The sequence below is a fragment of the Suillus fuscotomentosus genome (assembly GCF_016647785.1).
Source record: "Suillus fuscotomentosus strain FC203 chromosome Unknown F5891scaffold_578, whole genome shotgun sequence".
NCBI classification, from domain to species: domain Eukaryota; kingdom Fungi; phylum Basidiomycota; class Agaricomycetes; order Boletales; family Suillaceae; genus Suillus; species Suillus fuscotomentosus.
In genome coordinates, this window is record NW_024540090.1 from 1 (window position 1) to 17,923 (window position 17,923).

Consider the following 17,923-nt stretch of genomic DNA (forward strand, 5'->3'; position numbering starts at 1 on the left):
CCGAGGGGGTCTGGCAGACGCGACAAACTGTCTTCTCCTGCGGCTGTGCTAAATCAGTTACATTCTCGGCTTCTACAAGTCTAGACGTACCATTGTTCGTCGACGAGGAATTACCTCCTCCACGTGGAGATCCTCCAGCCATGGCGGTCGCCCTAGCCTTGGCTGACATGTTCACATCAGCATAGTCTCAAGGTCATGCAACAGTATGACCTACAGGGACTTTATATGGTATCTCCATCTGAGTACGACGGACCATTAGTGCACATGTGACGAGACATGGAACAAACCACTCACTGCCTATGTCGGAATGATTCAGGCGAGGCACAGAAAATTGTGAAGAATCTGGTATATTCTGAATCAAGGCGTTTGTGGCAAGCACCATAGAGAACCTGTTGTTTTCGCCTCCCCCGAAACTTCGCCAGAAAGGCGAGTCTCTCGGCCGGATGCAAAGCATTGGCGGGCAGGGCTGTTGATGCGTGCAAAGCCCCTCATCCAACACGCAAAGAACACACAAAGGCGCCTTCACCAGGAACATGCTTTTATACAACAAGTGAGCGAGGTATTTCTAACAATGAAGGAACACACCGAGGAGCTAGTGAGAATCACAGTGGGAAGAAGACGAAGGCGAAGATCACCGCGATGCTGAAGTAATCGCTGACATAAGAAGTTCCCGCAATCGATTTGGTAGAGAATTAGGCTTATCCTTGCTACAGAACCCTGGAAGTCGGGAATCAATGCCACTGGTGTGTACGAATGGCAAATGTGTAGCTTCGACACTTCGTAGCTACTCAAGGTATTACACTCCTCGTCAAAGTACGAGAATATCAAGCTATTAACCATCAATATAAGCTCTATAGAGCAATAATGTTACCAATAAACGGCATCTGCCCGGGGTATATTGCTATAGACGTCTTGTGAAATCACCCCTGTTGTGCGAACTCGTGATGTTAGTGATGGTTTAGCAACACCGACATCTTCCCGCCAGCCGAGCCTTCATTTCACACATTTTCTTCTCTTTACAAACTCTGTGGCAAAATTGTTGGTTGTGACGGCGGCACTGGGACTATGTAATTTACGTAATTTTTCGTCCTAGGTCGAAAAATGCCGTCACTGCAATCTTCCCTTGAGGTCAGGCCGTACTGTTCAAATGATACGTTAGATACATAGATCAATAAATCCATCGTGTTCTAGTTGAGTTCACCTGCAAAGTGAATGTTTTTTTGTTTTTTTCTGCTGCACGTGAATCCTGATTTCGATGATGCAACGATCAATTAACGAGATCGTTGACATATGTTACATGTACGCTTACTATTGCACCTGTGTGTTCCACATCAATTGAACACAATAGCACTAAGCATGAGTTATGTATTTGGGATGTTTTCTTCTGACAACAGAGAATCGCGCTCTTTTTCTGACTTAAGTTGTGAAAAAACCCATCTGAGATTTTCCTGATGCTACCACGATGACGAACTGTACTATTAATTCATGCATATTTTCTGCTCTGCACGCTCATTTTCCTTATGTTCTCAACCTTGTCTGACTAGATATTCGAAGTAAACAATGAAGACTAAAAATTACGCTACATGCTGCTCATTGATTAATGATTTGTTAGGACCGGCGGTCGGGATTGCAGAGAAAGTATGTACAGGGAAACGAGGCATATAAGACCCTCCTAACATGTTACATGGGAGTAGGGGATACGAAAATGGAAGTCAGGGACTGGTGCGCACGGACCACTACGATTTGGCAGTTGGCTGAAGCTTGAGGAAGTATATTACGTAAACATCATGGGTCTGCTGCGGAATCAGTGCGGATCTCTTTTCATGTCTCTGTGTCGAACGCTTCGTTTGACTTCGGCCTCTCTGGACCTCTAGCTGGTAATTTCCGGCTGGTCATCCATTAATACAACGTCGAGCGCTTCACTTGACCTCCAGCCTCGCATCCCTTTTCTCTGTGTGTCAAACGCTTCGTTTGACTTCGGCCTCTCTGGACCTCTAGCTGGTAATTTCCGGCTGGTCATCCATTCACAACGTCGAGCGCTTCGCTTGACCTTCAGCCTCGCATCTCTTCGTCGAACGCGTCCCGTTGCTGGCCTGTATATCTTCTCTTCTCTCTGTGTCGAACGCTTCGTTTGACTTCGGCCTCTCTGGACCTCTAGCTGGTAATTTCCGGCTGGTCATCCATTCACAACGTCGAGCGCTTCGCTTGACCTTCAGCCTCGCATCTCTTCGTCGAACGCGTCCCGTTGCTGGCCTGTATATCTTCTCTTCTCTCTGTGTGTCGAACGCTTCGTTTGACTTCGGCCTCTCTGGATCTCTAGCTGATAATTTCCGGCTGATCATCCATTTATACAACGTCGAGCGCTTCGCTTGACCTCCAGCCTCGCATCTCTTCGTCGAACGCGTCCCGTTGCTGGCCTGTATATCTTCTCTTCTCTCTGTGTCGAACGCTTCGTTTGACTTCGGCCTCTCTGGACCTCTAGCTGGTAATTTCCGGCTGGTCATCCATTAATACAACGTCGAGCGCTTCGCTTGACCTCCAGCCTCGCATCCCTTCTCTCTGTGTGTCGAACGCTTCGTTTGACTTCGGCCTCTCTGGACCTCTAGCTGATAATTTCCGGCTGGTCATCCATTCACAACGTCGAGCGCTTCGCTTGACCTCCAGCCTCGCATCTCTTCGTCGAACGCGTCCCGTTTGACTCTGGTATGGAAATCTTCTCTTCTCTCTGTGTCGAACGCTTCGTTTGACTTCGGCCTCTCTGGACCTCTAGCTGGTAATTTCCTCTGATCATCCATTTATACAACGTCGAGCGCTTCCCTTGACCTTCAGCCTCTCTGGACCTCTAGCTGGTAATTTCCGGCTGGTCATCCATTTATACAACGTCGAGCGCTTCGCTTGACCTTCAGCCTCGCATATCTTCGTCGAACGCGTCCCGTTGCTGGCCTGTATCTCTTCTCTCTGTGTCGAACGCTTCGTTTGACTTCGGCCTCTCTGGACCTCTAGCTGGTAATTTCCGGCTGGTCATCCATTTATGCAACGTCGAGCGCTTTGCTCGACTTCAACCTTACATATATTATATCTCGTCATCGAAAATCTCGTCTGACTCTGGCCTGGGATCTCCATTTTTCTGACTGTGCGTCGAACGCTTCATTTGACGTTGGCCTGGGATTTCCCTCTGGACTTCTAGCTGGCCATCCATTTCTACAATGTCTAACGATTCATTTGACTTTGGCCTGGGATTTCCCTCTGGACTTCTAGCTGGCCATCCATTTCTACAATGTCTAACGATTCATTTGACTTTGGCCTGGGATTTCCCTCTGGACTTCTAGCTGGCCATCCATTTCTACAATGTCTAACGATTCATTTGACTTTGGCCTGGGATTTCCCTTTGGACTTCTAGCTGGCCATCCATTTCTACAATGTCGAACGCTTCGTATGATTTTGGCATGGGATCTCTCTCATGTCCTCCTTCCCCCGCAACAACCCAAACACCCCTTCAGTCAACGCCGGAGTAGCCCGAGCTAGCGCTCAGGCACAGCCCAACCTTCACGACGCCTTCGCCATAGTTCTTCACCCTTAGTGCAACAGTCGAAGTTAGACATAGAATCTGCTTTTATCTCTACTTCTTCAGTAGTTATCCCTTCCTCCGCCTCGTTTGACTTCCGAAAATGTACTGTGTGGTTCATTTTTGTAGTTGTTGGTTATCTCACGATACATATAACTTATTTGGTGGATAGCAAGTCCGTCAGGCAAGAGTCAGTCTGATGTCAGTCATTTACATCACCGTTTATAGAATGTCGATTGGGTTCCGGTCGACCTCGACCTCTGTCCTTACTACCCAGTGATGTGTTAGTGCTTGCCAACGCTAGCTGGATCTGCAGTGCGTGGTTAGACTGGACGTCTCCACGACAATTATGACTGATGACTACAAATATGACATATTCACACTTCGGTGGAGAAAGAGAAGTGGGTGTTAAACCCCACGAACTGATTCTATTGGCTGGATTATTAGATCACAGGATTTTCCAAACGAAGCATGGGGTAGTCGTGTTCCCTCGAACTTCACACTCATTCAGATATGACAACATGTGTAAAGTAGAGGCTGACCTGATGTAAGGACAATGCCAGACAGATTATGTGCTTTGTGCGACATCTCTCGACCCCTGATGTGCGAGGGGAGATTAGGATCAAGTTCGTGGCAAGATGTTCACTCTCAAAAATTTGGGATATATTAAAGAGCCATACTTGCGTGCAGTGAACTCTAGCAGCCCCAGAGGTAATGTACTGACAGGGCTTGTAACAATTGAGTTGGTGAACTCGCTCGTGGCATTCTCAGAGTTCTTGCACATCCGCGACTAGTACATGATCCAGACAGCCACTATTCAGGCAGACAATGGGATGGAGGTGCTTTGATTGACAGCTGCAGTGCCTTCAACACGGTGCTGCCCACAAGCATCTCACATGACAAAACACAGAATTATGTCTGTCATAACTTCTACCTCAAATCATTCCTGCTGTCAACTGGGGACTTTTACTATAATGCGCTTGGATTTTGGTGATGAGTGGAGGGGGTCACTGTAAGCCTACCGCAGAACAGTTCGTGCACAAGTACAGTGGACCGATGTTCTTTGTTGGTCTAAGTCAGTCGATATAGAAGTCGCCATCCACCAATCATGGGGCACACTCTACATTGTTTCCCCTCTGCAACCAGCCATGACTCCTGTACTTGTCCGTGAAAGCGGCCGAGTACACGTTTTTAATCATTCACTCGATAGCTATATAGCTTGCTTTTGTATGTTAAAAGTTATCTCATCTTCGTTGGGTCTCGCGCCTAAAACGGCCGGCGGGATCGGCAAAGTCCCCTAGACTAGATGGTATTGTCCTACGTAGAGTATAACTCTCAATAGGACAGTAAAGGGGATCGAAAAAAGTACAGTGGGTCTGTTATGCAAGACTTTGTCAAATGTCTAGCTGATGGCCATTACTTATATTATTTCCGACATTTGGAATAGAAGTAGCATAGGCGGTATTAGTTGTACAGTTGGGTGGCAAGAAAAGTGTAGTCATGTAGTCAGGGATGTGAATGGTCGAAGACACGACGCAAGTTCCTCTTGCGAAATTAACTCACCCGGGTCGCTTTGATCACCAGAACGGTAGGATCGCTGCGCCATGGCTATATCCTTGTAGAAGTGAGAAGTGATCGCTGTGGCGATGGCGACCGCTCTTTCCGTGCTCTCTGATTCGACTATTTTGTATCCCTGATAGTGGTTCGAAGCCTTGTACTTGTCGCGGTTGATCACCATCAGGCAGAGGCCGATGAGTGCCCTATGATATAGTTCTTCAAAGCACTTTAAAATCACAATGCGAGAAGATTTGGTGGCTTACTGAAGCTGGGTGAGAGCCGTGGAAGAGCTATCGTCATCCTCTGGAATGTCTCCAGAGCGTTGTCATGCACCTGATTGGTGAGGAACTGTGCCTTGTGAGCATCAATGTAGCGAGATATCTCGGTAAGATGTAAGGATCCGAAGTTATGCAAGTTTCCGCCAGTGACGAATGATTTCTTAGGAGTGTATACCGCATGAACTTGACCGGCGGGTTGAAAACTGTAAATTTTAAGCCAAACTGCAGAACAAACGACAAAGGACACTTACAGTATGTCGCCGTCCAACAGTGTGATGACCTCTGCTTCCCAAGTCAAAATTATCTCCTCCTGGTTTTTGGCGAAGTTGGCAAACAACATCTGCGCCTTTTGAAGAGCTGTTCGACTGAGTGTGTTTCTGGTGCGGAATACTACCCAGAACTTGATGCCCGTTTCGATCCGAACAAACGTTATGGCGCCATCGGCATCGTGATGTGGGTGGGACACGAACCCTGCATGGTGAAGTAACGCCCAGGACTTCGTGGTAAAGTTGTCTGGGTGAACCTTGCCACTGCGAACGGGACAATCAACTGTGGTTTGGTTCCAGCCATATACGAGGCCGTGGTCTAGAAGCCTATAAAGTGGGCAGTCAGGAACAGTCGCGGAGGGGGATGTTGAACTTACTGGAGCTCCGTGGGGAGACCTACATGGCAGAGAGGCAGATCAAGTATGCATTGGATTTTGGAGGGGTTGCTTATGTCGTCCAGGAATTGTTGTATTGTCCCTTGCTTGTGAGGGTAAGTGAAATCCTCTACTCGTTTGGCGACATCTGTTGGGAAAGTTGAGTTGTATGGAAAACAAAACCGACTGACTGACCGTGTATAGTAACACGCATCCGGGGCGATATCCCGAAATTTTTCTCTAGGTATTCTGCATCCAGTGCAGTGGCGCTATTGCTACCACCGCCTCGGATAATAACAGGTTTGTTATGGCTAAGAGCCTCACTGACGGATTGCTGTAATTGTCCTCTGGTTAAGTCATCGCGTTTGAGGTGAACGACGTTGCTTGAGGAGGGTTTCGATTCAGGGAGCTCGGAGAGGAACCGCACCATGGCGGCATCGTTGTCCTCGCATATATTGATGCCGTTACTCATGACACACGGAAGTATAGTCCTGCGCCCGTCAGCCCAAGTGACCGTTCCAGATTGTTGCGGTACCTCGATGCCGAGGATGCCAGTTATAAAGTCTAGGTTGGGAGGAGATAGGGGATGGGTTGTGTCTGGAATGCATTGAGGTGGATCTGTCATGACGTTAGCGTCTACCATGTGACGGGGTCGTATGGGGCTCCTGAGTACAGGGTCTATGAGGCTGTTGTGGATAGATGCGGTGCGTGCTGCTGGGGTGGAGTGCTGGATGGAAGGAACTTCTGAAGACGTAGTTTCCGGCCTTTTCCTGCGAAATCGAGGAGGTTCTGCAGCCTGTTCAGGGGACTCCGATTCTTTAAACGTTTTAAAGATTTTTTCGCGATGTCGCTGAGCTCGTTTGCTGGCGCGATTCAGCGCCCTGATCCTTTCTGCACTCTCAGGATCCTGCATCTGTCGGGCGAGCCATATTCTTTTTCGTTCTGTTTGCTGCTCTTTCGGGTCGAGGCCTTGCAAGTCGTATTTGAAGCGTGGAGGCATGATTGAATTACATGTACATTTAAGTTGACATCAATGTGATGGTGGTGAGAACTCATATTCGATTTACTGTTGGGAGTCAAGCACTAAGATGCTTTGTCAGCAATCTGTGTAAGCAGAGTGGCAGGGCGCCGCAGGGGTGTAGACCTAGTGCTTGAATGTTCCAATTTAATGCGTTGTCCCTGTCGGTTCCGAAGGGTCCGTGCACAATTCACAATGCGGCAGTAATTTGTAAGCTATATACATTGTGCAAAGTATTGCTACTGATTTCGTACACTTTCATATAGTAGCTCAGCGCTCATGCACATGGCTCTTCCACTCAATCCACTGATCACAACTTCCCCGGCTGCATGGACTGACAAATTTATAATAGTAATCTAGAACGCCCCATAAGTATGATCTATAGTGTGTGTCCATTAATCTCTCGCACTCACCTAAACTGGAGTACACCTACTGACACCAACTTTCGAGCTGCCCAGAACTCCCGAGTCCCAACTTGAAGACTATGTCCAACCTGTCCAAGATGGAACAACTCAGTGAAAGTTCGAGCAATGGCAGTTGCATTGGTACTAGTAAGCACTATTGCAGTTTTGTCTCCGAGTCTTCACTCGGTGCCACCTGACGTCCGCTGCTTGCATGATTTCAGTATGATTTCAAAGTACTTACAGCACTGCCCGGTACACCTTGAACCTCCATGTTCCCTGCACCTTCCAATGCTGTTTCGAAGCCTTCCCCATTTTTTCTTTACGCACATCTCTACAAGTTCAAGGACGCCTACTGGGAGGTAGAACTACCTGAGCTACTGGCAGCGGCGCAGCGCAGAATGTCAGAGGGAGACCGTGTTGTAGTAGAGCTTTGTATGTTTTCTGTTTGTATTGCATGTTAATTGCCATTGAATTACTGCTGGATCACAATGGAGTAGCTAAAACCGAGGAAGCTGGCAAGCAGTCTAAGTGAATGGCCAAAGGAGAATCATCGGAGGGCAGAACTCTCCCAGATCGTTGCGAACACGAACACACTGCGCACGAAACCCCATCACACTCGCAATTAGCAAATCCACAGTAGTTTTATTATGCTATTAAACAGGAGGCGAAATTGAATGTGCAGTGGGCGAAGCTTGGAGAAAAAGAACTAAGAGAACTGGGCAAAGAAACTGAAATGCAAGCGAGCATGAATTTGTTGTTGACTCATCTGATATCACCGATTTCCCAGAATGCCGTAAGTCATCGTCCTGGGACGACATTTTGATCAGCTAATTACCTGAGACCTACGTATGTGTCATTTGTTGTATATAACTCAAGGTATATTTTGGCATTTTTCATCACAATAGCATCTATGCGTGTAGGCATTTGTACAAGTACATCATCTTTTGGGCTAACTAGTAATTACTACTAAGTAGTAAGTAGTTCGGACTGACATTGCCTGACATTTCAGTACTTACATAATCGCACAGGTTCAGCTTTGTCTAGCTTGAACGTAAAACGTCGAGTAGCTAACAAATGATTGTGCATGATCTCGCTTATACAAGCAACTAATACATATTGGAGGGTTATGGAGTGTATTTTCATGGCGGAAATTAAAAGGGAGTGGTGGGTGGGTTTTAAAAAACTCAAAAGTGCGAGTAAGGAGGTGCATGATACGACGAACTTGAAAGAAGGACACCCAAATGAAGAATTTCATGAACACTCAACTGTACTCGTGGTTCCGTGTTCATTCTTGCGGGCTACATGATCAGATCGACACCCTTACCATGAAAGGAAAGAAATTATGTCATGGAATTCAGTGACTACGTCATGGATGTCATGGATGTCTGCAAAACAACTTGCGCGACATAATTCAGTCAAAGGTCAGGCAAGTAAAATGTTCTAAAGAAGTCATAAATGCACATATGCATGTACCTCTATGCGTCTTAAAATATGCATACAGGATGTTTTGGACCGACTCCTATTGCGTCAAGTTATTAAGTCAACTAGTTGGAATGTTTGGACTGACTTTGCCTCTCAGAGCATTATCTTTTTTTGGTACTTACATATTCACACCAAGTCTTAATTAAGCTTAATTCCCAACCAAAACATCTTCTTGAAACATGCTCAGCATAAACGTCTCGAGAAACATCTTGCCATGAGTCAGTCTGGTCAGTTTTTGTATAGCCGATTCGGCCAGTGCGACTGTCTGTTACTATTAGTGAATGTCATAGGTTGGCTTACGAAACAGTGGACCGTAAGTCACCGAAGTGAATACAAGGTCACTGTCAAGTTGTGTCAACTGACAATTGTGGCTGTGCGTTCCACAACAACACGCCCGTGCGAAAAAGCCAAACCATTGACTTTCAGCCTCAGCACGAAGATATTCGTTGGGGTGGCTCCACCGGCTTCAATCGCGCCACCTCCCTCAAAGGGGGGTGTTGACTGGCAAGCTAACGTTTAAGCGATTCAAAACCTCATGGGCGCGTTGTGAGTATCAATTATGCATTTGTATTCTCATTTTCTAATCCGCCGTCTTAGCTGCGATGGCTACGACATCGTCTCACCACTTACTCCCCACCTCATCCGTCGTTCCACTCATACATATCTCATTCTAACGCTTAAACCTGCTCTCTTTCCTCTTTTTGCTGCCGGTACTGTCTATTATCCCCCGCCGCCTACTATTCTTTGTCCTGGGCGTTTGCGGGAGCTGTGACGTGGAGGACAAATTTGAGGCTTGCGGATCGCGCGCCATGGACAAGGGCGAGGGACGGTTGGAGTGGAGTGGGTAGTGGGGTGCGTGTTTTCTTAACGGACTAGTGTTTATCACACAATCCAAAATCGCTACTAACTCCCTGCAGCCCTAGCAGCAACCTCACGTTCTCGCACCAGGCTGGACATTCGTAGAAACTGAGGGGTGGAGACTGGACGCACTGGAGAGCTGGGTCTTTGCCTCTGGTTCTAATTTTTGTTCTGCTTCTGCTTCTGGGAGTGGTGGTCTTATCTTCGGGGCGGATGACAGTAAGTTTCATGCGTCGCTATCCTATGATGCGCTGATTCTTATTGCGATTGACGGTCAGACGGCTCGGTGTACACGAATGACGTATGGGCAGATATTCGTGTTGTATACCTGTTGAGGGCTGGTTTGCAATCAGGATAACAATGGAAAATGTAAGGAGGGATCTCAAGGGCATGTTTGCCATCGAGTTTTTGACGAGAGATTTTCTGTCAGGGCTACTTGAAACGTTAATGGTAGTTGAAGTGAACTTCGGCCGACACAGTCGATAATGTCTCCTCGAGGTTACTGCCAGCGAAGCTCGGCCTTTTTCAAGTAGCTGACTACACACTGACAATTACATAAGTAACCGTGATTGGCAAATTCGCCCACATTTAGATAATTCAATATCAAGAATATCATGTAGAGATTGAATCAGCGTGTGTAGATTCTAAGTCAGGTCAATTTGGAAACTCTGAGTGAATTATTTTTAAGAAATTACAATACATAGACTCGTGGTTAGATATTTTACAATGTATGTATTTCTATTGTGAATCATGAAGTTGTCAGTATCTACTTGTGGGTCTCCTACCAGGAGACCGGTCATTGGTCAGCTTTGCGAGTTTCATCTCAAGGTTAACTTGCACATCAACTTCTTCAACTCTTAACATCTAGCTTGTAATCTACACATAGTTATCCATTCTTACACTGTCGAACGCTTCGTTTGACTTTGAGCTATTCTCAGTACTCTGTATAGTACACCCTTTGTTTGATTTTGGCCTTGAATATCTTCTCTCTTGTTATCGAAGGTTTTGTTTGGCCAGGCTTGGATCATCTCCCTATTCCTACGTCGAACGCTTCTTTTGACTTTGGCTTTAGATCTTTCTCTCTGGACATCTAGTCCGTAATCTCCAGCTGGTCATCCATTCTTACAACGTCGAACGCTTCGTTTGACTTCGATATAACTTCTCCACTGTATGCCTCGTGAAAAACGGCCAGTTGTCAGACCTCACACGGTCAGTAATGCACCTCGCAAGCGGCTCGCAGTCATGTCTGCTCAGCCGGTTTCTCAACCCCGTCCTGTTGAGCTGCCTTCTTTCGGTCCGTCTATTAACTCAATCTATAATTTCTTTGTCTAACCAACCCCTGAAGATAATGGGACATTATCCTCAGAAGCATTGACCTGGGGCAACAATCTCTGGGAAGACATAGAGCCCGTGTTTTCGCGTCCAAAACGGGCCCCTTTAAGTACATCAACCACTCGTTGTTTCGCTCTCGTCTAACATCTGTCATTAGTCGTGATGGCACAGCCTGTCAAGTTCTGGCCAGATGGAGAAGAGCCTCCCTTCACAGGCCAAAAAGTTTCCAAACGCACATTTGTCACCGACGGCAAAGGCAAACCCAGCAAGGAGATCACTGGCGAATACCCTAAAATCGATCGCCTCAAAAACGCGCAGCGTTCGAAGCAAATATTTTACCCAAGAACTGGTGACATTGCGTTGTATCACGATTATTCCGACTACGAAGACAGCGAATCTGACTTTGAAAACGAACACTTCCAAGTTATGGACGATCTACATGTTAATTCTGGTCCGGCTACTATTCCAGCGTGTGGTTCAAGAACCACTTCAGCGAGTGACGACGACGACGAAGTGGAAGTTTATGATGGTGTTGTCATGACGTCTGTCAAGCCAACTAGCCAATGCTGGCCACCAGAGTTCATCCTCCTAGACCAGTCTCATTCCAAGAACGCATTAGCTCACCGTGAAACAGCCCACCAGTGGATTAATCGAGGAAAGAAATTCCCACTCACCATACTGTCCACACCATGTGCCCTCCAGCAGTTGTGCGCGGCAGTTTTAACTGTTCCTGCAAAGATATTAGCACTGTCAATTCCTCCCGAAGATATCTCGGTTGAAGATTTGACTAACTTCTCTGTCCCTGGCATTTCGTGGTGGAATTATGAGGGCTCTATAACCTTTCAGAAAGGACTGCCTACAAGCGAGATTCCACCTGCCACGGAACTGCCTCCAATGATAGACGTTAAAGTGCTTCGTGATAAATTCGGACAAGCCCTTCTAGATGGAAAGTGCTCGATATTCGATCCTCGCTTCAAAGATACATTACTGCCATTGTGGACGATCGAGCTATGGTGGCAGTTGCACCAAGTACACGCCAGAAAGAGGCAATGGGAAGGCGCACACCGTTGGCTACGAGGTCTAGCCAATACAAATTTGGACGCGGATATTTTTCGCGAGGCAGAAAACCAATTATGCAAATTTCCCGCAAACAGCTACCTCCGTGGCCCCGCTGCGCACTCTGGTAGACGCACTCATTCTCTCATGCACTTGTTATCAGACTCCATGTGGTTGTCAGAGCCTATTATCGACGTTATGGTGGCCAATCTAGTTTCTCGGTTAGATCAAGATCAATGCGACTTCATTATTGCCTCTACCGACTTCAGTGATGCCCTCCTTTCAGCCACATCAATTTCATACCACGAGAAACCACATAGCAAACTACTGGAATTCGAGAATACTGCAAAGAAGTATAGATATCTTTGCGCTCCTGTGCATCTTCGTCTGGCATCACACTTTATTGCATTTGAAATCGACTTTCATTCCAGGACTTTCAGATATGGTGAATATCCTCGTTTGTTACTTTTGTATTTACAAACTGACTTTAACACAGGCGATTCCCTTGATCAGAAACACAAACTTAGTCCTAAATATATCATTACGAGGCTCCAATGGTGGTTCGAAAAACGATTCAACGGCAAGTTCACCGATTTGGGACATACACTTCCACATGGTCAACAGAAGGATTGCTGTTCGTGTGGGCTCTTCACAATCAACACGATTGAGCACCGTGTATTTGGATATCCACTGGGTGTTCCCAGCCCCGCATTTGAGAGAGTCAGATGGTTCGCTTTGACGGCAAAAGATCAAATTCTAGATTCAAATGGACCTGGTTCTTCGGTGGTTCTACCTGCTACAAGGATGGATGTATTGCCGTCACGTAAAAATGACACAAAACAGGAGTTTGAGACTCGTCGCATCAAGGATATGAAAACATCCTATCTCAAGAATGAAGCAAAACGTCGAGCATCACGGAATGACACCTCGGGGGCAGCTGAGCAGGAAAGGTTGAAACACAAAGGGGACAAATGCGGAGAAGCCCAGACGTTTGAGCAGGGAATCGTCGGGAGGATGGGGAAGGAGATACTCGAGAAGGAAAAACTGGAGAGTGAGAACCTCGAGGGGGAGAAGGAGAAGCTCGAGAAGGAGAGACTTGAGAAGGAGAAGCTCGAGAAGGAGAAGCTCGAGACGGAGAAACTCGAGAGGGAGAGACTCGAGAAGGAGAGACTCGAGAAGGAGAGACTCGAGAGGGAGAAACTCGAGAGGGAGAGACTCGAGAAGGAGAGACTCGAGAGGGAGAGACTCAAACGCGAAAAGGCTTGGAGGGACAAGGAAGTGCACGACGTTGTTATGGATGATGGCGACGGCATGGATATACCCCCCATTTCGCAAGTTTCTTTGTCTCAGTCCCTCGACATGGAAGTAGAGCCTGGCGAAATTCTGTCACCCCCCAAGGCCCCTTGTTTTTACAAATTCAAAGACAAGGCCGTCGATTACAGAGATCAATCTCCTGATTGCACGCGAGTATTTTATCCTCGACATAGATTCTCGCATTATAGGGATCCTGATGTCCATCGTCCGGCTTCTCATCGCCCTTTGTCCTATAAGGACTATTCCTCGTCTCAGTGGCACGGTGCCATCTCACCTCCTGGTGGTCGATCACGTTCCCCAGTTCACTCTACTCATCACAATCATTCACGCAGCCGCTCGCCCATTAGAGCTCGGGCTCAAGTAAAATACCAACGGTCTACATATAACCAGGGTCCTATCCGTCAAAGAAGCCTTGGCTGTAAGTTTTTATGAAGTTCCATGCCGATACATTACTAATATCTATTATTTTAGCACCTTCTCCTCGTCATGGCTCCTCCTCAGAGTATAACCCTCCAACGAACCATCATGGTGAGTATCTGGTATTCTCAGTGTAGACATAGAATTAATGGTAACACCTGTAGCTCTCATTTCTATGGCAGGTCATTCAACGCAAGTATCATCCGTTGTGCCGTCTATACACAGCTCCCTGCCATTCACCGCAAGCGTGATATCGGTTGCGGCTTTCGACAGGACACCACCCATACCTGCCGACACAGCGACCGCTCGGTGGATAATCAAGAACACCAACTGCTTGAAGCAGTTCAACTTGCCAAATTTTCTTTGCGCATCATTGGCCAGCCCTCATCTGAAAAACCGCATTCTCCACCTCATCTGCAACCCCCCGTACCACCTTTTGAGCGTTATCTCTCGCGGTAGGTTGACTATCTCGAAGAGGACCGAATTAAGACTGCGTCTTTGGAGAGCACAATATCCGGATGTACCATTATGGTTCTCTGCTATCTATTGTCTCTCTCGAGGACTTGATTGGCGAGTATTTGTAAACCCTCACCTTCTCGTCGGCCCTCTTTATGGTGTTCCAGCCCCTCGCCCCGCATACCTTGACGTCAAACATCCTCTCCTTAATCGTATGCAAAGTGATGTGCTAAATACATATGAGGACAGGGTCAAGTCATTTTTGCACCTTCCATTTGCCCGGCGTATGCTTACAAAAGGTGGTCTGTTATGGCGGCTCGCAGTGCATTATGGACCCGACGACCTGTTTTTGACGGCTTTGTCTGGCCCATCTACCGACGCTTCCATACACCGTAATGTTGATTGCAATGGCACGGACATCGACGATAAAATAACGGAAGATCACATCAATATTCTAATAGGCCTCACCAGTGACAACCATTCTCTATGGCCTCCCCTGAAGTTCTTTGAGATATACCAGTTATGGGAAGGAGAATGGTCCCCGACTTGGGAGACTTGGTTCATGGAACGTATTGCCGCAATTCGTGATCGCAGCAAGCTCGCATTTATCCACCGTGCTCAATGGTCCAAGAAACCTCGTCGTCACACTGCAGTTGCATATAACAAAGAGAGTACAGCTGGAACTGAGGCTCATGCGCGGCGGTTATGCGAACAGATCGATCAGCTGCATCCTTTCATGGGTTCCTTCACAACCTTAGGTTAGAATTATTTCGTTTGTTTGGTAGCAAGCTCTTTACCAGGACCTAGAATATGTACTGGTTTAACAAATTTAATTGTCTGTCCGCACAATATCCTGGTCAGTGACCTTCATTGTGTCGATATTCATAAAGTGCCTCTCCATCTGCTGCATAACGATTGTTTACCAGAATAGTGAGTCTCTTACTATCGCATCTGACGCACGCGACTTTACATCCCATTACAGCATTTTTCGTCCTGGGACGAAAAATGCCGTAATCCCACGGACTCCCACATGACAATTGAGCCCTTCGGAAGAAGGTGATAAGAGTATTGAAATATATATTAGCAAACGCACAAATTCATGGTAATGATAAAAAGAGAACACAATGTAAATGGAGTATCTCTGAATACGATAGAATCAGTATTGAAAGTCAAGCAAAGAAAGACATAGAGGTAAAAATGAGGTCCTGGGATGCCCGAAGGGCCGTGGTATTATTACGATGGTGATTAATTTATACACACATGTGACAAATGTGCTTATATAATTGTTTATTTATTTCAAAATATACGTGGAGGCAACATTGGCGAGTCCGTCAGTCAAGGTCAGACTGTTGTCAGTTATTTATCTCGAACTCAAAAATACCATTTATGGAACATCGATCAGATTCCAGTTGGTGGTCGCCCTTAGGCTCATCCTTCCAATTTCAAGTATCATGGGTACATTAGTATATCGTCTGAAATCTTGTTAAACTTTGTGTTATGCAGGAGATAAACAGTCTAAGAATTAACTATTGCTATTCAGAAGTAATTTTGAGATCGTTTGGTTACCGGCGTTGCAAACAGAAAAATATGTGCATAAAATGATGAGAAGATGAATGGTACCTCGCTGTACATCAGCCAAGCTGGCTTGTAAGGTCATCATTATCCTGAAAATGCCTAAGTGTGCTGCTTCCAGATCGTCCTAGATCACCCAGCTGCCTACGCTTTCTCCTGTGCTTATCATGATGGCTCGAGCCTACTTATCAGGTTAGTACTCCCCCACGTGGTAGCAGGGCGTGATGCAATTTTCAATTGGTGCTGTGGCTTACCAGGTCTTTCATAGTGTGACTCATCAGAAGATGTCGAGGAGTTATGACCACGCTTTTGAGTTTTCTTTACCATAGCAGAGCCTGCCATTGTGCAAATGTTTGGAGTGCGATTAGTCTCCGAGGTGACACAAATGCTTTGATCTAGCTCAGAATATTGTACAACTCATTGTAAATGAGCATTATGCACTAAAACGCAGGGCAGGAAGATACATACCTGAGGTAGTGGCTTGAGGCTCTAGATCATCATCGACACCAGCATCATATCCATGAAGGGACAAGATGGGCAGTTCTGTGGGTAAAGCATCAGGAGGTGCGTCCAAGCAGAGATCTTCTAAAATCTGCGGGCCATTGATATTAGATTTTTTTCCTTCTTCATCCTTAAGATCAAGAAAAGCTGGGCCGTCTGGTTTAGCAGGATTTCGCAGGGAAGTAGGAATACATTCCTCTTCATCTTCTCCGTTATTACATTCCTCCACTTCCCCTTCATCAGGACCTCTCTCTCTATTCTCGCCGTCTTCTAAACCGTTTATCTTGGCTGCAATTACATGGCTATCGCAGGCTTTATAATCGTTCTTTGTCTGATAGGAATCACCTTGTACGGGACTTAAGTACTTGTGCAGCAGATAACAACCAATCAACTCACCATTTACCCTATTTGTGGAGTCGCCTGTCTCCAACATGCCCTTCCCAGTACCCTCGGCGCTATCCACTAGTAGCTTCCATTTGCACTCACGGGCCTTTGCCTCCTCGACAAGACGTAGGTCATCTTCCTGCGATGAAGGTATAACAAACTTCATGTTCTTCGTGATGAATGTGTTATTCTCATTGGCTTCCTCCACGTCATCAGAACCCCAGTAAGCAACCGTCAACGACTCAGAGGATGGAACTTCGTTTTGGAAGGTCTGCTTCTTTGACTTGGAAGACTGACGCTGTACATATGCATTGGCATCCAAGGACTAGCCACAGTAAGTACTAAGATATTGCGTTATTGCTCTAACTCACCTTCACCAGATTTTCAAGCGCGTATTGCACCTCAGGCCTAAGCGGTGGACGCTCTTGTACACTGACGGCTCCTGTGGTATCCTCCCAGGCTATGGTACTTTTTTGCACAGCGTTAATGATGGCCTGTAACTGATGGGACTGCCCCAGGCACATGATGTCACGCTTGTGTGCAGCTAACTCAAATCCCAGATCAAAGATATGCGTAATTTTGGTAAGTGCATGTCTGTCGATTTCAAGCCCATCTGGCCATGTGAAATTAACAAGACGTGGGCTCAAGACCTTGTCATCGGTAAGCGTCATCTGCCTCTTTCCACCACGAAAGGCAACGCGATATGGGGTAGTATTTTCCTCTAGAGCAAATCGGATTGCAGCGGCGCCTCCTGTGAGATCCCCTAGCAGCTCTGGCCTGTATGCATTGATGACCGCCTGTTCGGTTATTACCATGCAGGCCATAAGACGCATCGCACGCGCACGCGAGGCAACTGATTTTACTGACCACTCGAAGGTGTGGAACTGGATAAGCCTAATGCCTCGAAAAGCGTCCTCGGTGGCATCGCTAGAAATTTTTGACTGGCGAGTCCAAGGCTGATAGAGCTCGCGCGTCTGAAAGGAATTGAGTTTTGTACCACCATTCAAGATCTTTTGTGCGTCCAAGGCCTCCATGCGTAAGTCTTCCTTGCGCCTCTTCTCCTTCTTACGGGCTAGAACCCTGCGCTCA

At 46.7% G+C, this 17,923-nt stretch overlaps 3 protein-coding genes across 3 annotated transcripts; 1 reads left to right on the top strand and 2 right to left on the bottom strand.

The window, feature by feature from the left end:
• Positions 1-5,063: 5,063 nt before the first annotated feature.
• F5891DRAFT_1203843 (uncharacterized protein) lies at positions 5,064-7,040 on the bottom strand (the record flags this gene model as incomplete). The annotated part of the gene is made up of 5 exons (XM_041368965.1): positions 5,064-5,338; positions 5,386-5,603; positions 5,652-5,993; positions 6,044-6,188; positions 6,236-7,040. 5 exons carry the CDS (start codon positions 7,038-7,040, stop codon positions 5,064-5,066), a joined length of 1,785 nt encoding a protein of 594 aa, XP_041216137.1.
• Positions 7,041-10,972: 3,932 nt separating this feature from the next.
• Positions 10,973-15,140, top strand: F5891DRAFT_1203845 (uncharacterized protein; the record flags this gene model as incomplete). Its single annotated transcript, XM_041368966.1, has 6 exons — positions 10,973-11,096; positions 11,148-11,243; positions 11,292-12,635; positions 12,687-13,922; positions 13,976-14,032; positions 14,086-15,140. The coding sequence occupies 6 exons, from the start codon at positions 10,973-10,975 to the stop codon at positions 15,138-15,140; spliced, it is 3,912 nt and encodes a 1,303-aa protein (XP_041216138.1).
• An 868-nt stretch (positions 15,141-16,008) lies between these two features.
• F5891DRAFT_1203846 (uncharacterized protein) lies at positions 16,009-17,868 on the bottom strand (the record flags this gene model as incomplete). Its single annotated transcript, XM_041368967.1, has 5 exons — positions 16,009-16,130; positions 16,204-16,344; positions 16,418-16,795; positions 16,847-17,159; positions 17,206-17,868. 5 exons carry the CDS (start codon positions 17,866-17,868, stop codon positions 16,009-16,011), a joined length of 1,617 nt encoding a protein of 538 aa, XP_041216139.1.
• Positions 17,869-17,923: the final 55 nt, after the last annotated feature.